Genomic DNA, 23,443 nt, shown 5'->3' on the forward strand with positions numbered 1-23,443 from the left:
GCGGGGGGTCAACTCCCCTAATGTTTTGGGGAGGTAGATCCTGACAAGCCGTTCTGCTCTCTGCCAGCTTTACAGACTTAATCTTCTTTGGCAGCGATCTACACCATTCGGGTGCACAAAACATAACTCCCTCACTTTCATCTCCGTGTCCCATCTTCCGCATCCATTTCCTAGTATCCCCCTTCCCCCAACTTTCCTTCTACTTTATATTTACTTGAAAAAGTCTCATTCCATGAAAATATCAGTTGAGTCATTTTGTAATCAACAGTTTTTAATGTGGGCCTCCCAGATTGTGCAGTGGTAGCGTTGTTGCCTAGTAATCAAGGCGTCCCGGGTTCGATACTCGGTGGAGGCACATAGTGGTTCGGATCCCACTTTAAACTGTAGGTCCAGTCCCGATTAGCCTTACTGTGCATAAAGTGGACTTAAAACACCAATTAATTCATTCAGTTTTTAATGTGATTAACTTCAAATTTGATATAGCACACGTCCTGGATTAGATTTCCATCAGGGGCAAATTCGACACTTTCATTCTTGCTATATAGCGTCCCTTTTCTGTCACTGTTGGCTAATTGCAACGATGAGGATGAGTGATGATATGGTGGAATTGAATAAGATACAATCACAAAGAACATTTATGTCCAGGCCGGAATTCGAATCCGGAATCACCCCGCCATAGTGGTCGGCAGGTGCACATTCGTTTAAACACTACATAATATTACATGTCCACATTGTAAATGGTTGACTGGAGATATTCACTGTTGCCACCGTAAGAAAAGACCGTTTTTCGAGTATCAACGCCTACTACATAGCTAACTTAAGTAATGCAATGTCATAATTCAGTTTCTAAAAATATATTTATGATGCACGCAACTGCTATTTATAACAATATTATCTCTCTTTATGCATTATAAAGTATTCAAACTTAAAATAAAAATTTTCTTTCTTGTGTATAGGCGACGACATGAATATGGCTTCGCTCACGAGAAAAACGGTTGTATCCCATTTTCTTAAAATTAACAGGCAAGACTGTTAAACTTTAACGGTAGAATATTGTAAATTTTATGGTAACTGCTAACAGGGCAGTTCTAATTTGTACCTGTTTAGAATTTTAACACCAAATTAGGTGTAATTATAGAACATTATAGATACCGGATTAGACCTTCCGATTAAAAGTGGGATCTCAAGTGATGGTAATGTCTCCCCAATCTGTTCTGTGATGCAGTTGGTGGATAAGGTGCAAACGACCACGTGAATAAATCGAGTGATATACGCATCGTCAATATGTAATTTCATCTAAATACATTGCTTACAAAATTATTGGGAAGGAAGCGTCCTCTCTTCTAGCCAGTTATTCTCAACGTTCGTGAACCTGTGACCGTTAAATTCGTATTTTTTAAAAGTCGATGTCGATTCCAACAATTTTATTGGTAAATAGCTTTATAATATTTTAAACTTTTACATTAATTAATATGTATCCATCAAATTTAATATAAATAAATAAATTATGGCACAATCATAGCGATTATGTCTAGGCTCGTTGTTGATAAATTTTATTATTTTTTTAATTAGTTGACAACCACTGGATCTAATGGAATCTTTTTGTTTACTCAGACCAATATTATCAAATTAATTTGGTAAGTTCTGATTTTCGAACAAAGACAAATTCCAATTAATAGAATATTTCCACTTCAGTATATTTGTTAATGAAAATTGCTGCTCTAACTAAATTGGCCATCGTCCCCGTCCGTCAACGTCCAAATTTGGAGGCGGGAAGCAACGCGCCTCCCGATTAGATCGTTTGATCGCTCACCACCAGTGTCACGAAAACATTTTCTGTTATCCCAGTGGAAATTCGGACGAAAGGCTATCATTCCAGGTGTTGCCAGCTCGGGCTGCAAAGGTCGCTTCACCCTTCCGGTCCTAACTCGTGAACAGCCCCACGGTTGTAATTTAAATTTGGAAGCTGCACGGGGACAGTCCCCTAACGGCGACTGATTTCTCACCAGCACTGGTGAGAAAGTATTTTCTGTTATCGAAATCGAAACCTTAACGAAACGTCATTTTTTTTTCAGTTGGTTGCAGGTTGGGCTGCAAGCAGTGTATTGCGTCTACGCGTAAACAACGATAGTCTACATTCTACACGTAGACAATTTTATACACGTAGATTACGTAATCTATGTAAACAACATGGCGAAAGGTGATAACTTAGCACAGGACGCCGTGAAATTAAAAGAAAATTATACTACGTATTAGTTGCTGATGTGTAACGATACCTTTTTATACTCTTTCTTCCAAATTTGAACAATTTCTCAACTAGGAAGAAACCTAATATAGGAAATATTCTAGTGTTTTATGGGGAAAAGACCACTCTTGCCTCACGACTGCCATCTGTTGCTTTTCTTGCATACTATTTATCTTCTTCCATAGTTGATGATAGAAGAGAAGAGAAATTTTGTTGCAAATAGGATTCTTTTCATTTCGTTAGGAACCAACATAGTTGAAAATGTCACTTTCTTTTCATGAAACCCTTGAAAATTAATTTTAATGCACTTTAGATTGTCTACGTAGTCTATGTAAACTACAACCCAATGTAATCTACGCGTAGATTACGTGTAGACAACGCATGTAGACGTAAACTTATAGTCTACGGCACATCACTGGCTGCAAGTCGTAAACAGATCACGGAATCGGGCCGCGTCCCGGCTGTTGAGAATCACTGCCTGCCCTGGATCACTCGCATTTGACGGTCTCATGTCTTCTTGGAAATTATCCTAAAACACCACCAGTTGAATACGCCGCTTTGAGCAGAGTTCCTTGTCCCGTTCTTTCATTTATAAGTCTGGTCACCCCGACGATACTTCTAATTCTGAATGGCAGATCGAGGACATGGTCTTGTCTCGGAGACAAACGCTTCTGTCATCTCCGAAAGTTCTCCAGATCTCGGTGACGTCAAAGTAGCTGGAGTCCGAAACCGTTACGAGGAGCTATCCTGGACAAGAGACAAAACCCACTTCGACTATTTCAGCTAATATCCCGGCCGCGGACCGGCAGGGGAAGGCTCCTCTGTTTATTTGCTTAGCGAGGCTGCATTGTCGGGGGCACCGGGGATCAAAACCTGAAATGTTGACGTTCGTGAGTGAAAGTCGGAGAAGGTAAACAGTCCGCCTCTGAAAGGAACGGTTCAGAGGGCGGAGGGGGGCTTCAGAGAGTTGGCTACGTGATGTACATGCAAATTGGGTCCTCCCAGTATCCCGTGGAAAAGGGGGGGCGGGCAGCAGCCACCAGAATCGCACCAACAGAACGCACTGATCCACTAAAAATTGGTGCTGGTGCCATTGGGTTCAGCAAGTTTTAACCAAATGGGTGGCAACCAAAACCGAGGGAAAACTTTGTTTCGTCAACAGTAACAAATATTTATCTACCATGTAGGACGTATTTAGAGGGTATTCAATAAATAATCCGTTTATAAACATTTTGTACAGATTTTAGTGATATTAACTAGACATAAGTTGTGTAATGAATGCTGTTTATATCTATTATTTTCCATATTTACCTCTTCATAATTATTATTAATTGGCCTAATTTTAAAAAGAATATATTGCAAACACACATATTAATATTATTTACCTATTGATTATAAACTTTATTAGTAGTAGTAGTAGTAGTATTACGTATGAGTCACTTAGTTCGGACCCCTCCCGAAACGTATTTCTAGATACGTTCCTGTTAAGTGGGTAACCTGAAACCTCAATTATTTTTCTTGCTTGCAGCTCAAAAAATGTAGCTACAATCTAAGAATCGAATTGCTTTTTTATTGTGAAAAATGCACATCTAGAATTTTTTAAACCATTGCTCTGGTTGCTTAATTAACATCCATATATAGATATTAAGAATTGTATGTATTATTATAGTAACACAAATTAAAAATAAAGTATCTTTGTTGATGTAAACACAAGCCCAAATTGGAAAGAGTTTGAGTAGCGCCTTTACCATGTCCTATACTCACTCATGAGATTCATGAGATTGTTCTATGAGTCAGGGAGGAAATAAACTGGAATAAATTATTTCAGCGGCAATGGAGCAAGTATGAAAACATCCAATCATCTCGCACACTTATTCTTGGCCTTGTAGTTTAATTATGCAACATTTCATTATCACCACCATTCGAGATTACGAGAATTAGTCGGTTCTTAGTTGTCGGATATCAGAATCATTAACAGAAGTTGCTCCAAACAAAGGGAAACAAATAAGTGAAATAGTTTTTGCTACTTGGACAATATATTATATATATAAAAAAAAACAACTAAGAGAAATTTTTGTCGTGGAAGATTACAATGGAAAAATCAACATCATGAATGTGCGCACAGCCAACAATTTGGTACGCAGGCCGCATGTCCTCCGGTTGTTTACTTGCTTATTTTCTGGTTTGCTGTGTTAATTAATGTTGTGAATGTGGCATTGATTCGTTTCAGGCAGAGCGTGTTTTGCTTTTTCCTGTTTTCCGTTATTTTGCACATTTTCTGTGAGGGAACCCGATATCAAATGAAGGTGTCTAGAACAGATAGTACCAAGCCACATTTTCGTACTTGTGAGGAAAACGGAACGGAAAAAAATCATCTTAATCTACGTATATTTACACTCGAAATTTCTTTTGTCACTCATGCTTTGCAGTCTAACCAAGTGGTTTCCGATCTTATTATTAGTATTATTAGTCTTTTCGCTGATCCCAAAAAAATTAACACACAGAACCCAAAATGTTCAATTCATACAAATATGTTGAACTCCAATAACACCTCAAAGTGCATATACTGCAAATGATGCAACTTTTGGTACACACACGGAAATGCATCATAAGGTACTCTTATCAGCTGCTGGTCGGTGTGATGCACAAAAATGCATCAATTGAGAAGACCAGACACGATCACTTCAAAGAAACCAAAATTCAATTTTCAACTGTGTCAATTCATGCAACAATTGGTTAGATGTATTTCCACCAGTTATGTATGAAATTTTACTCGTAAATACTTTTTAAAACTCTATACATTAATTAATATGTACCCTTGAAATTAAGTATTAAGGGAGTGGGGTAATGGTGAACACTTAAGAGAGATGCGCGTTTTGGGTTATTTGTTAACTAAAATGCTTGGAATTATGCTTCACTTATTCATAATTTCGTGATTAATAATTTTAATGCTCGCAGAGAATGTTACATTGAATTCTAGTTTAGGAAATGTGGCAATGCAGCATCGTGAGGTAATGGTGAACACATTTGATATTATATTAAATTTACCTTATTATGAAGTTTGGTTACTTCTTAAGAGGTCGATTTAACTTCTTAAGGACCAAGAAAACATACATACCATTTCTAAGCAACAGTTTTATAACCTTGAAGATGATATTAAAGATAGGAAAAGCCAAAATATGAACCCTGTCGGCAATGAAACATAAAACTAACAGTTCAAACAATTCAAACACACTTTATATATATATACATCTCAATATATTTACATCATCGTTAATGTAAATCAATTGTGGAGGAACTTTCATTGAACAGCACGAGATAAAGGCGAACACGAGGATGACGACTGTTCGCCATTACCCCAAACATGCCTTTTATTTTATCCAGCAACACTGAAGTTACAACCTTCCGTATTCAATGCAAAAAATACAGAAACACTCTTCTGTCTTCCTACTTTAATTCATAACTGAATTCTAGAATGAAGTTAAGGCAAGTAACACTAACCTCCTTCCAAAATGTATTTTCCACTTATAACAAATCGCAAACACACAAAAACAAACTGTTTTACTACTGAACAACGGCTCCTATAGTAATGGCGATACAAGATAAGTACATCCCAGAGTACACGGAAGATGGCAGGACCAATCAAGCCGTTTTGAAACTTGACGGAAGCTTCATTGTTGTGTGTTCGCGAATACCCCGTGTTCATCATTACCCAACTCTCCCTTAATAACTGTATTAAGCCATACGCTAGTATAAAGAGTAATATAATAGTTCGATTAAGTCTAGGCTTGTTAACAATTATAAAATTAGGTTTAAATTAGTTGTCAACCACAGGACCTAATGAACCTCTCTCGGCCTCGTATAACTGATACCGGCCCCTTCAAATGGCAGATTGCACCACTATGTAGGGATTCAAGACAGCAAAATGTCGTCAAACTCGGGGGCATATCCAGGAATCATTTTCCGGTTGGGTTCAACCTTCGAAAAGCAATGAATGGGTTGGAAAATTCTAAGGAGAAAATATTACTGAAATATCTTACAATGTAACTATCTATAGCTGTTTATCAGTTGTCCTTGTCACTCGGAATGTTATCAAACATATTTTAAATACACATGGCCTACATACTATTTTCTCTGTGTTCTTCATAAAATGTAAAACTTCCGAGAAACATTAAAATATTAGGGTCTACGTTAAATACTGGATCTGCATTATTTCACATGAAAAATGTGCTTATTATCGTCATTTTATCCACTAATAGCAAATTTCTTGCAACGATGAACTCTCTTTCGTGTTAACATGATTGTGAAAAATTGGGCCCCCATTTATGGGGTATATGATACAACATTTGCTGGTGTTACAGTTATATTTCTTTGCTTTATGAAACAAAAACCAATCAAAACTTGACGTCATTTTCGAAATCAACCTTCCAATATGTATTAAGAATGGCTACTATTGATTCTGAACAAAAAAATAAGAAAAAAGATAAAAACATTGTAGAGCAGTGTAATTTTGAAAAGAAATGGAGATGTACTCGCGCACCGTGACCGCATGCAGTGGTCAAACTACTATAAGAGGTTGATTCATATACGCTAAAAATACTAAAATGGTTAATATACACTCAAAATGCACCAAAAATGTCTAAATTTATCTGAAATGCTCTGTAAGGTAGCTATTTCCTCGATATTCCGCAAATGTATAATAATGAAACCATAAAAATTACCACGTAATCATATGAAGCAAAAGCGTTGCGTATTATTGTGCTGTCTATTTTCTGCACAGATCCTAATCGGGACCGAATGTACTGTTGAAAGTGGGAACCATTGTGTGCTTCCATGGGGTATTGAACTCTGGACCCCTTGATTACAAACCGACGACATTGCCACTGCACCATCAGGAGGCCTAACATGTTGTCTATGGGGTAGTGTTGTGTAAGTAAGAGCTTCAAATTCTCTATTCAGCACATGACCTGGATAATATAGTATCTCAGTGGACGTGCGTTTTCAAATTCATAGGCGAACGGTGAAGTGAGGCAAAAGAACTGGGGAAAGTGAAAATTATGTACAAAAATATATCATTTATTTGAAATTATACACACGAGAAGATATGCACTCACCTGTCAAACATGCATTTATATGGAATGTAAAATGTGCTCAAAAGGTCCAAAGGTACTATATAATAATAATAATAATTGAATGTATATGTTTATTCATATGAATTTTCATAGTAAAAAAGACACACACTTTTACAAAATAAAATTATTATAAATGATTTCGTAAAAGTTGGAAATTCTTAATCACTTCCATCTGTATTTTAAATGTCGGGATTTCAATGCATGGACGGCATAGAAAAGCAAACGGGCACCTGCTATCGCAGAAATAAGTCCATTAATACGCTGCTGAAAGGTGCTGTGCAATATTTTCTACGTAAAGATTAAAGTTAGCTCCAATTTTGCTGTCTCCCTTAGATTTGTGGTGAAGGTCTCAAGACAGTGTGATTATGCATGAAATAGATTTAATACAACAGAATGCAACTGATCCCAGTAATACATGAAACTGCACAAACTTGCAATAATACACATTTGGAGTCAAAATGCACAGAAAATGCAACAAAGGGCAACTTTTATTAATTGCTGTTCCATGTAATGCATTATTTTACAAGATCAGGACGATTATTTCAAAGAAACCAGAATTACACATTAACTCGACTTCTCTGTGTAACCATGTAGCATTATTTTTAATAACCTACTGCAAATTCTGCAGTAGTGTGTCTATTCGTTTTGCAAAGCCGTGAATTCGATTGCCAGATGCATCAAAATCACATCACCTCGTCATGTCATGCAGGAAAACGGATTTACTCACACCCTCATCTTATATGCAGGCCTACCCGCATGTTAGTTTATTGTCAAGTATATATTACTCCCTTCCTTTTCCTTTCTCACTCAAGAGTATCGACCTTCAGAGTAGTTCTTGTGTATTAAATAAATTTCTTGTATACAATACAATAACTTTTCTTTGATTGCTGTTTAAGTGTTCAAAGGTGGACGAAATGACAATTCAGATGGGCTTTGCATCAGCAGTTTTAACTACTAAAAATTTCTGTCTCTTCCTCTTTTCTTTCTTTCTCTCTCTCTCTCTCTCTCTCTTTCTCTCTCTCTCTCTCTCTCCCATCACCTGTTTCTCTTTCTTTCCTTCATTTTTTCTCACTTTGTCTCCCTTTAACTTCTTCTTCGCCCCTTTTTTATGTTGCTTTCATATCTCTTCTTCCCTATATGTTCATTTCTTATCCTTTTCTCTTTCATTCTATTTTTTTGTCCTTTAAAACAATTTCTCTCTCTCTCTCTCTCTCCCTTAATCCTTCTCTATCATTCTTTCTTCCTTCACCTTCATATGTTTCTACACCTCTATCTTCCTCTTTCATTCTTCCTTGTCTGTTTATTTATTAATATCTTACATCTTTCTCTTCCATGCTATCTCTCCCTCTCTCTCTCTTATATTTCTTTCCATATCATCTTTCATTCTTTGCTTCATCCTTTATCCATCTTTATTTCTTTCTTTCCTCCTTTGTTTGTCTTCCTTCCTCTGTTTGTACATCTTTCTCTTCCTTGTCTCTGTTTCTCTATTCTTTATTTCTTAATGTTTTCTTTTCCATTCTATTTTTTGCTCTCGCTTATATTTCTGTCTCTCTCTCCGTCTATCCTTTCTCTATATTTTCTTCCTTCTTTCTTTTTCTCCTCCTTAATCTGTTTCTATCATGTTTCTCTCCCTCTTTTCCTTGTCTCTATTTGTATTTATTTATGACTTATCGAATTCTATTTTATTATATTTCTTTCGCTCATTTCTTCCTGATTTAGACCTCTTACAAGAGCCGCAGAGTGTCTGATTGCCACACAGGAGACCCGGGTACAATTCCCGGAGTGGGTTATTTCAGGTGGAAATTTTTCAGCTTAACTAAGTATCTCTTCTTGGATCGGGGAAATGTTTTCCTTAGAAGGGAAAACACAGGGAAGAACTAATAATTTCTTAGCGTCACACACAAGGTAGAAACTAGCCTGGAGCGACAGCGAAAACCTGAAGTACGTATATTCATGTTTATTCACTGGAGAAATGGCGGTTCAAAACCGTCATTTTCGGGTGGCATTAAACTAGCATAAAAATGGCCGCGATCTTTTTAAAAATATTAACAAATATTACATAGTTATCGGTTATTAATGTAATTTTAATGATGCAGGATATATTATGGTGCACACAACAGCAATTTATAATTACTTACAATGTTTATGCACGATAAAATATTCGAATTTAAGTCTGAGTGTGTTTAATATTCCAAACATTTACGGAAGCAATGTTTACTTCTCATTATAGCCACAGCACAGAAAGGTGTGCATGCGCATTCGCTCACGTATAAAACGGTTACGTTCTGATTCTTAAATTTCAACGATAGAATGTTGTAAATTTTGCCGCATAGCACAACCAAAGCAACAATCAGAAGCATCAGCGTAAGTTGGTAAGGGCTGACTGATTCACCAATATTTTAGAATTTCGTTTAACTTGAGTCAGTCAGTCTTTTGTTAGCTAGTATACAATTTATAGTGCATAAATAAGCTACATTTTATGCCTATTATTTAGTGTAATACCGAGACTAAAGTTAATGTTATCCGCATTTCAAGCATGCAAAGATCCCGTGAATTTATTATCGGTAAAATGTAGAGATCCCACATGCAACCAAGTCAAAATAAAATTTCTCAGCTCGGAATTAGGCCTTGTATCATCGGCGTCAGCTGTGACTTTTTTAATATTCGGCCTTAATTATTGCCAATATAATTAAATATATCTTGACATGTAATTGGAAGCCCTGATTTGATGACGTTCTCATTGTTTCATCGTTCATTCTTCTTGTCGTGATTTACAGGTGGAAATAGTAAAGAAAGAAAAACACTTCCTAATAATTACTGTGAATTCTTCAAAAATCTAGAAGTAAGGTTAGGGGTATAGTCTAGTTATGTTTCCATTCTGGTCTATTTACTTTAAAAGGTTTAGCGTTGATGTAAATATGAATGATTTTCTCTTATAAGAATTTTCTTTTAGTTTGAGTTTGAGTTTTGGTTTTAAGTCCACTTTATGTACAATAAGGCTAATCGGGACTGAACCTACAGTTTAGTTTAAAGTTGGATCCGAACCTCTTGCGCATCAGTATAGGCACTTGTTAGTAATTTTATTTGGTTCTTGAAATAATATAATTTATTGGATGTCGCTAGAAAGGAGCAGAATTTTTTGTCTTAAAAATCATTGTTGTAATTTCTATCAGTTATATTTCACTATAAATGCTATAAAATTAATGAATTATGTTAATTTATCAAAGATAATATGATTTCTAATTTTAACTAATTTGTTATTTATCTTTAATTACAGCCGGCTTTTTAAAATACAGACGGTATATGTCATCGTATATAGAAACCCATTTTCTATGAGAAATTAATACAATATATTTAGTTATGCACAGTCTTGAAGAGAAGTATTCCTGATTAACAGCAATATTTAATGACGGCTAACAAGAAAAAGAAGACAGAGATGAACGAAGAGCAAAGGGCAACCTGTATACCTTTCAGGAAATGGACTATGACAAGGACGAGACGAAGATGGGATTCTTACTACCTAACATTTCCTTAACAGTTTTAAACCGACAGCATTTCATAAACATCATATATTTTTTCCCACAATTAAACTACCAATTTAGTTTCGCTATTTATAGCTGTTTTACACATCGAACTTGCAATCACAACTGCTAAATTAATATGCATCAATATAGATATATCGGAATACATTATATTGCGTCACCTTTTTGTTCAGTATTCTAATACAGGACGTACTGTAAAAAACTTGAGTGGAGAAATGACAGGCTGCCATCCAATTACAGTAAAGAAAAAACCTTTGCCTTTTTGAAAGCATTAACGACAATATGGTGAACCAATTAATATTTTTTTAAACACTAAAAAACTATTTTAAAAGTGCACAAAACTTCAAGTTGTAATCATCGTCTGTTTTAATTGAAGATAAAATATTCAACGCTGTACTAAAGGTCTGTAACATGTATGAGTGTGTTCTTGTGTATAATATTCCAAGCGGTTACCGACGACATGTTTGCTTGTCATCCTAGCCACAGCACTGTGAGGCGCCTGCGCTCATAACAACAACAACAACAACAACAACAAAAGAAGGATTCCGAACTGTTTCTGTAAATTAACAGACTGTTAAAATGGAACGGTATAGTATACTGTAAATTTCAAGGGATCTTCTATAGGCGCACAATTACGACTAAATGCTGCTGAATTTTTTTAATGATATTTCAGTGAAGTTACCGGCAATTGGAACACCAGTGTTACTGATATAAAACTGAGTAATTCGTATTAATCGAAGAGTAGTCCAGGGACAAAATGCTGTATTACCATCCTTCCGTAAAGGATTAGTAATGAATTTCAGGTTACGCAGAAAAAAAACTGACTTATTTCATCAATTAACAAACACGTTTGTTTTAACTTTTTTGTAACCATTAAAAAAAAAATAATAGTCCTTTTTTAACTTTGATAATTTTGATCATATCTTTGGTAACTTAAAACCAATATTCACTATGACTAAAGGAATTTTGTTGTTTTGAACGGTCATTCGTTTGTAGTATATGTAAACAAACGTTTGACTACCAGGAACTGCTCTTTTTTGGTTGTTGTTGTTATTCAACCTTACTCTATCCTCTGTTTGATTGGATTTGATTTCTTTTCATATTGATGCAGAAACTTCGATCACTACGACGAGACAAATAATGAAAGAATTAGATCGGTGCTTTCACAGAATACACCGCACCGGTCACCTTTGAACTGAGAATAAACCAAATTCCTTTGTAAACAAATATGTGAGAATGTACAATCGTAACTGAACAGTCTATACTACAGTATTTTTAGCAACTTTAACCCTAGAACACAACCGTACGTAAAATTTACGTATGCTTCGCGCTCAATTCCCGCCCCTACCTCCCACATCGCACCCACCTACCCCTCCGCCTATGGTATTCCTCGAGCATTCTGTCTGGTGCGTGGCAGCACTGTGGTAAGGAGGGCGGAAGCAGTGAACGTCTTTAGTTTGTGCGTTATGTGAGACTCTGTACGTCAATAATACGTAGCGATAGTAACAGAAGAAAAATATTGCACGTAATTTTGACGTGCATATAGTAATAACGCCATTTGTATTCACGTAAGATTTGCGTGAATTTTTCTATATTATCTCATTTTTCTATAATATGATCAACATCGCAGCGATCAATGGATACATTATTTACACTCACAACTTCTACAACAATCACGGCAACTCAGAAAAGAGACGATTCTCACGAATTCAGTTCATGCTTCACCTCCATGAGAACTTGACCAAGATCTGGCAGGAGCAAAGGCTAATAAATCCGGGACTGTCACAGGAGTTAAGAAAGTCAATTTTGAAGGTACTGGGGAAGGAAGAGACAAGTACAGTAGCAGCCACGTCACAAGGGAACAGAAAGTATTGCAGTTTCTGCAACTACAAGAAAAGGAGGATGACAACTACGTACTGCTCCTGTGGGAAGCCAATTTGTGGAACACTACCGTACGTAAAATTTACGTATGCTTTGCGCTCAAATCCCTCCCCTACCTCCCACCTCGCACCCACTCACCCCTCTGCCTAGCAATGCCTCAAGTTGTCTGTCAGACATAAGGCAGCACTGTGGTAAGGAGGGTGGAAGCGCTGATCGTCTTGATTTCGTTTCTTATGTTGTGCACTGTACGTCAATTTTACGTAGCTGTGTAAATTCGAGAAGTATCTTCCACGTAATTTTGACATTTGTAAATTCGATTTGGATACTTAGATTTTGAAAACAAAAGTTTAGAAGCATGCACTATTTTCTTGTAAGACTAAAATTACATTTGTTCCTTATTTACAGCGTTATGAATATTTGCTTTTCATTGTTCGAACTTTTCGCCTTCATTCTTAATGTACGAACGGGCTTGTCAAGCAAGACCTTGTCTTAAATTATTCTATGTTTAATAAAACCATGCTTATACATTTTAAAATGAAGAATAACATTCCAATATAAGGAAAAATAAACAAAATAATGTTCACAATGAATAGAAATTTGTTTTCATGATGTAGAGGTTGTTTTAAAAATAGATTTCTTCATGTACGTAAAATTTACGTAGCGGTAGTTATACTGTAATATTGGAACACGGTAGTGTTCTAGGGTTAAATGAATAACTTTGCACTATCTTCACTAGTTTTCCATCAATCTACTCTTTACGACTCATAAAATAAACTGTTTGTATAAAGGGTGACCACTCAGATAGTGCGCATATTGTGGACTGTTTCTGCAAAAAATTGCCTTGTTATATAATTACCTTTGTGTCTAATTTGGACCACGTGTACAATTAGTAATAATAGTCAGCCTTTGATGTTTCCGCGCAAGATGAAACCATGACGAATGCACTACATGGTAAAATATAATTTACGTGAAGGATACGGTACATGATGCAGTTTGTATCTTATCTTCCACTCACGCTATGGCTTTTTTACCACTTTGTTGAATGTTCACATGCGAAACCAGTGGCATAACTATACCGGCAAGGAGAAATGCAAAATTAATTGATCTGGTTTATTTTACTTCGCTTTTCTGCCACGTTTGACTAATTCCGGGATGAGTGATGACATGATGAAACTGATGAAAGGACACTCTAAAAGAATACCCATTCCCAGGCCTGTTTTCGAACCTGGAACCCCTGGCGTCGTAGTGCATTAATCCGACAGGAGGCGAGGACAAATGCAGAAATAAACGATTTCATCAATTTTCTTTCAGCATTTTTTACTGCATTGACGTGAATTTTGGGCAGCTACTTTAATGAACGGTCTTATGTAATTGTACAGTGGAATTCACAAGTATTGCTCAGTGAGTAAAACTTGATAACTCGCAAAAGTATGAAACCGAGAAAAACGCAGCTGAAAGTTCGTCCATTGCGTTGTGGTTTATGGGTTACCAAGATAGAAGCCGTGAGTTTCTGGCTATCAGCGGCTACTGAAGCCGATATTATAGTACAGTAACTTTAGACTGTGGAACAACTGCATCGAATATTAACTTGTTTTCAAGCAATAGATCTTTATGTATTCTGGTGAAGAGGTTGTCATCAGCTTGTTTCGCGTTTTGTTTTAATACTCGAAGCTCTCATTGCGTATAACAAATAGAGTAAACATAGTGGTGGACAATTTGTTTGGTAATTCTCTTGCATCCCATTTGGTAACCTACATAAGAACATCAAATTTTTGAAAAATACTTTAACAGAATTGCATAGTTACAAAGTCCCCACAACATAGAAACATCGCTGCAAATCATCTGGAGGTGGATTGAATAAATGAAAGAATGTATGAAGGAAGTAAAGTTTTAAGCACCAAAGTTTGAATCAAAGGTGTTTAGCTGCATTGGAAACAAACGAAATCCTCCAAAAAAAATAGAACAACTGATGTCATTGTCAAGTTAGAAGTTTAGTTATGAAGGAAACACGTCGATATAGTTTTTCAGGAATCCTTTGACAAGTCGTCAACTGCAATGCGGTGTGAATATTTTTGTACTTCGGTTGCAGTTCCCAATTTCTTCATGCAATGCAAAATACTCAAAAAGTGAAAAAGGGAGATGGTAATTAGCACCAATACTGTGAGTTATGATTCAGTTTACATCTATAAGTTTATATTGCATCATACATGTTTATTTTTAGCACGAGTTACACTTCGAAAATAATCAGAAATTCACGAGGCAAAGGGCCAAGTGAACAAAATGTACGTTTTATATTTAAGAGTGAGGAGTCCCTTAAAGTTATCTGCGGGAGGGCCCAGAAATCGGTCATTACGCCACTATGTGAAACGAATATAACTTGTAAGTTAAGTTAGAAACGTTATCTGTTAGTCTCCTTGTAGCCCTACTTTGCAGCAACGTTGTCTGCTGTCTATTTGAATGCTTTCGTATTTAAAAATTACATTCGTTCCTTGGAAGAAAAGAATGCTATTTTAGGCTCTGGTTATTTCTTCAATAAGTAATATATGCATTTAAAGGTCTCCCAAAGCCATTAAAAACATATCTATATGTCCTCATGGATTCGATTTCAGGTCTCGTTGCGCGCTACAACACAAGGCGTCCCGGGTTCGAATCGCAGCCTGAGCATGAATGTTTATTGTTAGTGTCCCTTCATCAATTTCATAGTATCATCGCTCATCCTCATCTTCACGATTAGCCAAAAATGGCAGAAAAGGGAAGTAAAAATAAACAAAATCAAATAAGAAAAATCAGTGGTGTTGCAGAAAACTATGCATTAACTTCTATTCATAATCTCATATTTTCATGATAATATAAATTACTATCTCAAATTACTCTTAATAGAAACAGAAACATGAATTTAAAAAAGTATCCACGACATTCCATCACATAACAAGACATTTTTGCATTAAAAACTTCTATTAATGATCTTATTATTATAATTAACTTATTCTTATTAATAATAACGACGAAAGTTATGGAAAGATTCAAAGATTCTAGATAATATTAAGGATAAATTTCTACGTCATGTTTTCAAGTTAAAATATGTAATAATTTGTTTGATGGCTATTGATAGGTACATGAACTTTAATTTTGCATGAATTATCTACAATTAGCCAGAAAATGATTATCGATTGTTACACGTAAAACACTAATGAGTTTCCCCGCATTTATGAATTTTAACGAGGAACATTTTTTTTTAAGCCGAATCGAAAACATTAAAATGTCAAAATATAAAGGCGATGAACATGGCATTCATCAAAATCACGCATTTCAAATGGGGAATAAAATTGTTAAACATTTCATTACTGAATTAGAAAGTTGAAAGTGTTTCATTCTTAACAATGTTTAATGACAAAATAATTAATTACATTTATCTTCGAAGCTTATTACGACATACTTCTTACTCGGGGTACAATTTAGCTTATATACTTCGATTTTATTTTCTAGAAAATGCAAATGTGAAGAGGTTTAAACGAGCCTAAGAAACAAAAAAGTGCCAGTTAATCTCTAAACTCCACAATTTATCACAGAAAAATATATTTACCATTGCGTCTTACTAGAATTTTAAACAAATTAGAGATATGCATTTGCCATATGGTACCGTCTGGATATAACAATGATGTTTTCAGGCAAAATGCAAATTCATACTTGTCAAGTTTATTTTAAGCTTTTAGTATTTGTATTTATTTTATTTTACGTCACTTTCCGAGTATTTAGGTTAATCGCATCGACGAAGAAGAATAATGGTTAGACAAAAATTTATGAATGGACACTCACAAATATCATTCATGCTGAGGCCGGGAATCAAACCCGGAATAAAAGCTGGTGAGAGTGTAGGTCTACCATTTGAGCTCTTTAACTGCACAATAAGTAATGTATATATGTTATAATTTTTCTGGATGTTAGCGACAGAGTGGTTCATTATTTCCATGCATTGTTAATTGAAGACTAAAATTGGTAAACGCTGTAAGTGCCACAAGAATTCAAACAGCGTTTTCCACGTTAAACTGTGCAATGTGCCATGCTTGATAATGTGGTAAACGTGAAAAGTGGCTGGTAGCTCTCTAAGTAGTTCAAAGGGCGTGTAAAAAGGCACTAGTGTGAACGTTCGTACAGGCTGATGTGCTGAAAGATGCGATTTACCAACACTTTCGCTTTTGGCACTTGCAACGTTTACCACTTTTAGTCCTCAATTGTAACAGTGGGTCAACTACTTACGCATATTCTAACACTACTTCTGAAGACGTGGTGCTTTCTCGATAAAAGACGTATGCTGTAGAGTCCCGATTATTCGAGGCGGACGGGACTGAGACTACCACGAATTACAAAAACTTTGACTGTACGGAACAACCTATGGAAAATCGGAAGAGGCGAAAGAAAAAGCAATGTAAGAAAATTGGTATTTACAGGATACTGTTGTGAATATTGTACTAATACTGTTCGCTACAGTAGTAAGAAAGATGCTAGGAAAAAATACTTAAGCAATGTTAAACTTGCACTTAAAAAAAATAGTTCTTTCACAAACCCACTTATATGAGCACTAATCAGAAAGAAACTCGGATTACACGGAACATCGGATTATCGAGAATCGAATTATCGACATTCTTATAGTACAAGCACTAGACAATGTATATAGTCTACTGTGCCGATCATGGCCGTAGGCAGGAAAAATTTTCGGGAGGGGTTCATTCATAATTGTTCCCAGGGCGTCGCCAGAAATTTGAATAATAGAAATAATAATAATAATTGTACAATAATAATTAAAATTTCATAATAATAAAACAATTTTATTCCATAATAATAATACTACTAATAATTATTATATTATTGTTATATCCTTGAGGGGGCTTACTCAATCCAGCAGATGAGTGAATATCCAGCATAAGTTTCTTTTTGTGTTTTTTTTACGTTTCATACAGTGTGTACTGAAATGCACAATTATTTTACTTCGTCATTAAACTTTAGATACCTTCAAGAAAAAAACTTTAAAAAAGTTAGATGGATATTTTAGTCATAAAGTTTTTGTTGTTTGACTATAAAATTAAATTTTTGGAATTTTGAAAAGTATGGAACCAGTTATTCTCTTTAAAAGCTTAGCCTGGTGCATGGATTGTAACCTCAATCGCGAACGTAATGCGCTACGAATCTGGAGGTACTAGGTTTGAACTCCTATCAAGGGGGATTTATTTTCGCCTTTATCGGACGGGGAATTTATAAGCTGGAAAGGGAATCTTGGGACAATCATAAGGGAATCTTCAGTCTATATTCCTTGTGACGCAGGAGCAACACTGGAAAGATGACAGCAGAAGTGATAATGGAGGGGTCGCCGGTGGGCTCTGATTCCGAGAATAAATCCTATTTCACTCAACTTTCAGAATTCCAAATGTATGAATATTCTATCTCGATCGTTTCAACATTGTCTCCTTGAATTTTTGTGATGCTTCGAAAAAAAAATTGAAGATTTGTTACAGATTTTGGTTTCTGAACATCCATTAATCCAACATGTCAGAAGTTTCGGGGGGGGTTTGAACCCTAGAAACCCCCCCTCTAAATACGGCCATGGTGCCGATAGATATAAATGAGAGCATGCTCGCCTTGCTGTCAGAGTGCTTTTAAGTTTACAATATCTACAATGATCGATTGATGAATTTGGTTTATTTTTCTTCGCTGCGAATATTGGCTAATCGCGAAGATGAGGTTGAGTGATGATATGGTGAAATTAATGAGGGGACACTCACATAGAAGAGCATGACCAGGCCGGGATTCGAGCCCGGGACCCCTGACGTCGTAGCGCGCTGGTGCTAACCACTCCGCCACGGAGGTTGGAACTTTACAATACAAGATAAACACGTAAGAGAACATTACAGTCTTCTTTACAATGCACATTTGCTCCCTGCTCTCTACCCAATGCACCGTAAAATAAATACCTGTGGAATTACCGTGGTACGCCTAATCGGCTGCTTCACCTCCACGTACCTGGACAGGTTTTCGCTTGAAGTTTCAACCTCCTGAAGCAACGCTTTCCGGCTATGACCGTGAACACTTGAAGAATGAGCGGTTTTCGGTAAGGGAAAAGTTAGGCGACAGGCAACATCACTTACCTTCATACTGAGACGGACCTTCGGCTTTCCCAACACCGTTATGCTGCAGGTACGGAAACAGCGGGCTGGAAGGTTTTTCACACTTGAGGACACAACGCACGTTGAAGCTACGAGTCTCGCGCACAGAATCTTGGCCTCTTCGGCCCACTTGGACCCCCTTTTTTTCTCTTCTTTTTTACCACCCCCGGATCAATCTTTTTTTCCCCTGCTGCGACGATGCACTCTGGCGAAACGGAACCTCCCGACCGGAGCCGATCTGCACTGCCTCCGGATGAAGACATGCCCAGTTGTTCCCAGATGCATCCCCGCTCCCGGGTGAGCTCCGATTGGCTGGCCTTAAGTGGGTGTGGCGTAGACTGGCTGGCCTCCTCGAGGTGGAGCTTGTGGAGCCTGCTTTGTTTTTGTCTTATTAGAAGGAGATACTGGTAGGCGAGGGGAAGCATTTGCTCCAAGGAGATCCAAGAGATGACTTCTGGATGATTCCCAAGGCACATCCTGATCTTGAACGAACTGGGATGCGATTTAGTTTCCAGGCTTGTAATTCGAGCTTCAATTCTGAGACTCCGTTATCGCATGGGTTTATCCAGATCCTTCAATCTGGAGGGGGGAGGGTGGAGTTCATGTTTAGAGAAGTGTAAGGGTAAATTTGGAACCAGAATGGGTCTGAGCCTTCGTGAACAGTTTCAGAGGAGCTGTTGAGGTGTTTTGACAAATCAATGCACAGCAGCATCACTTTTCTCAATGCAATAGTGATCCAGCGCGCTACCGTAGTCATAAGTTCGAGACCCACAACTCAAGTGGGTGCATTCTTGCATTTGTCTCTTCAATTTCATCTAATCAATATTCATCTTCATTGTCGCGATTTACCTATGGACGTAGAAAAGTGACGTAAAAATAAGAAGGAGCACAGTGTTTGTTGAGTTTTAAGTCCACTTTGTACACAGACAAACTAACCGGGACTGGACTTATGGTTTAAAGTAGGATTCGAAACACTCCACCGGCTATCAAACCCAAGTCGGATCCGAAGCACTATGTGCCTCCACCGGAGGTCGAACCCCGGAACCTTTGATTACAAGGCAACGATAACGCATCGGGGAAGCCCGTCTTGAATTTTACAAATTGTCCATGACTATTTTCATTATTTTTCTTCTATTGCATCCTAAATGAATGAATTTTTAAAGGATCTGTAAGAGATAAGGGGCTGTGTAAAAGTTGCTGGCAAATACTTATGCATACTACTCCACAAAACAAATATAGCAGGGAATAAATTATTACTTCAATTCCTGGAGAACATCGGTACTAGTGTTTCAGATCTTGTATTAGACAAATTGGAGCTTTACTTAGCGAATTTGACAATAATTTTATGAATGTATCGACGCAACATTGGATCTGAAAATTATTTCAATAAGCAATAAAAAAACAAAAAAAACGGGCCACGCTAACTCCCGGCCCCCATTCTCATCGCTCAAGGGTTAGTTTGACAAAATCCTGTTTCCCTGCTGGCCACTTCGGGAAGGAGGGATTCTAAGGTTGCCGCTTGTTGCCCAAACAGAGGGGCAGCGGTAGGCCTAATCAGCTGTTTGCTAGTCTCTTCGTAGTAAACGCGGCAACAGCGGGTTGCTGCCATAAAGGTGGGTCCCGCGCAGGGAGTTCACTTGGCTCGACTCTATACTGCTTCCAGCTTTAAAACGAAGTAGGTGTGGCCAATAAGTTACCGAAATTTGTATTAATGCGCGCGGTGCCCACTTTCTATTCGCCAGCACCTGCCCCTCCCTCCTAGCGCACGTGTTAGCTTCAGTGTCAGTATTTTCCACAACGTTTCGAAACTAGAGTGACTTTTAAAAATGTGCAAATATTAGTTTTTAAAATGAACACTGTTGTAAATACGAGAGATGAAGAAAGTATAATAAAATAGAGGTAAACACTTACCAACGATGTCAATTCTCGTCAATGGTAATATACCATGTAAGAAGAATTCACACAGCTGGCCGTTCTAGCGGAGTGGTTATCACTGTGCGCTACGACGCCAGGAGTCCCGAGTTTGAATCTTGGCCTGGGCATAGATGTTCTTTGTGAGTGTTATTTCATCAATTTCACCATATCATCACTTATCCTCATCCTCGCGATTAGCCAAGTGTGGCAGAAATGCGAAGTAAAATAAACCAAATGAATCGTGCAATAATTTAACCAGCGTAGACAAACTCATATCCATGAAGAAAAAAAAAACATCCACTTTCCTGCTGACGGCAGCAAGTACAAAATCGGCTAAAATGTGCCATCCGCGTTTTTGTTCGGCTGAATTTCCTTGCGGACCGCATAAATGCTTCTTTTTAAGACACCTGTTCAGAAGTTAACGATTCAACACAATACTCTGGGTTCACCGCAATTTTGGTATCGCCACTTGTTCAATGTTTCAAATGTAGATGTTTTGTAACACTTGCTGTTGAAGCCACATCAACATTCAATGATACTTACAACCTATAAACACTACGCAAAATCTCGAGAACCACCACACGGCAAGGGAGAGGAGGGCAGGTTTTGCAGGGTCGAGGGGAGGAAAGCTATAAATAGCCGTGTGCTTGAGGGTTTCGGAAGATTTTTGACCACGAGAAGTAGTGTCTCCAACTATGTTATTTTTTCCCTTATGAATTAGATACAAGAAATGTAAAGGTCTTATTACGTACACGCGTCTTGGAACATTAATAAAACTTTGTAGTTGCGAAGTTGGCTATATAGCAATTAGATACGATAACAGCTTTGGAATATTACCGAATTGTAACGATGTTTCTATAATGGTCGGGTAGCAACACTGAATGGCCCATCTGTAACGCCAAAAGCTTGTGTCCCCGCCCTCTACAAATTCCTTCTTGCAAGCAATTGCCAGTGTATGCATCTGGCATTTTTCTTTGACAAACTGGGGGAATTCGGGTTTTTGAAATCTGAGCATGTTTTATGTGGGAAGTAAAGGAAAGGAAGCGTAGGTGGATCATTTAATATATGCTAAACTAACATTCCGTACGATTTTAAGCATCACTGGTTGTATTTGGACCAAGCACTTTGGCTCTTCTCAAAGGTTTCCCTACAATCTTTTGCAGTGCGTTGATTTTACCATTCTAGATAAAACGCATGAAGTTGAAAGTAGTGTGTGCGTGTTTGTGGTATATACATCAACACGTGTGTTATCTAGAGATTCCCATGTCAGTCACTGTCAGTCTAAATCATGTTTTCTGATTCTGTCTAGTCCGGTGCTTCAAGATTATAGACTTTACTTAATATTGCAAATTTGCAACACTGCACAACACAGAGTGACGGACAAGTAGCGGGAATTTCGTTAATTTGAATGAGTGAATGTCACCATAGGTGCTTTACTAAAGAATGATTATGAATTCATAAGCAAGGATAAGGCTAGTAAATGCTTTGAACAGCATACAATGCTGTATTAATCTAGTTTCAAGACGGCATTGAATGGACTATCTATCAGGGTGCAAAAGGTCTGCGGAGGGACTACTGCCAGAATCCACCAATAGGGCTGCACTGGCTTTCTCTAGAACACGTGCTTTTGTTTACATCCACTTCGTAGTGGAAAAAAATGGACAATAGATCTGGCATGTTTGCATTTGCGATCAATCTGTGATCTATTTCCATGCTTTTCTCACGTTGATTCCGAAATACAGGCGTGAATGGTAAATTAAAACATTGCCATTACAAGGATTTTATGTACGTGTCCCTAAATTCAAAATAGACCTATATTTGCCTCCAAAATGCACCGCAAAATGATGTAGTTATGAACAGTTTGCAGCTGAACATTATTATTTTCCTGATTTCAGGTTTTAGCTTACATTGTGTTGTATCCTGGGGAATGTCTCTTTCAAACAGCTGGTTTCCAAATTTCATATTTTTCATTGCAAGGTCCGTGGAATTTATAGATCATGGTCAAGGGCGTATCCAGGGGGTGGGTCCAAGGGGTCCGAACCCCCTCCAAATTCCTTTCTACTTTTTGAAAATACTATGGTGGATTCAGCATACTTTCCGAGGAGACACATGATGAAGTATATATAGCACAATTCTCTCTGTGTGCATGGTTTGTGGATTCTGAAAATAATATCCACTAAAAGCATTTTTAAGTTTCACACTGAGTAGCGATATGTGAGCTGAAAACTTGACTTGAGTGAGGTGTTTTGGTACAGTAAGTGATTTTTTTTATATAGAGATATTACTTGCAGAGGTGAAATACTAAAAACAAATATATTGCATTATGTACTAGACAGTAAAAACAAACTATTGTGTTTTTGAAACTCCATTTCTAGGAAAAAAAACTTCACTTTATTTTTTGTTAAATTTCTTCAACATTATGAAATAACTGGAGCTTTCCGACAGAACCATCCGAAGCAAGTGGTATTCTAGCCGCAGTTGAAAAGGGGACTTTCTTAATTGTAATAGACACCCCTGGCTGGACCGCCTCCAAATTTTCTTTCTGGATACGCCCCTGATCGTGGTGATTAT

The 23,443-nt window shown here is 37.2% G+C and overlaps 1 protein-coding gene across 2 annotated transcripts in view; it reads right to left on the reverse strand.

Moving 5' to 3' along the window:
• The window catches only part of LOC145998859 (LIM/homeobox protein Awh-like), a 115,374-nt gene that overhangs the window by 87,804 nt on the left and 4,127 nt on the right, over positions 1-23,443 (reverse strand). The window contains exon 1 of one of the 2 annotated variants that reach the window (XM_083135537.1): positions 18,941-19,046. The exons of the other annotated variant lie outside the window; for it this stretch is intronic. Coding sequence (XP_082991663.1) covers positions 18,941-18,946 — 6 coding nt within the window. The 5' untranslated portion in view covers positions 18,947-19,046. Of the gene's footprint in view, positions 1-18,940; positions 19,047-23,443 lie in introns of those variants that run through there. 2 annotated transcript variants of the gene reach the window in all.

The sequence above is a fragment of the Lepisma saccharinum genome, chromosome 14 (genome assembly GCF_977018435.1).
Source record: "Lepisma saccharinum chromosome 14, izLepSacc3.1, whole genome shotgun sequence".
Taxonomy (NCBI): domain Eukaryota; kingdom Metazoa; phylum Arthropoda; class Insecta; order Zygentoma; family Lepismatidae; genus Lepisma; species Lepisma saccharinum.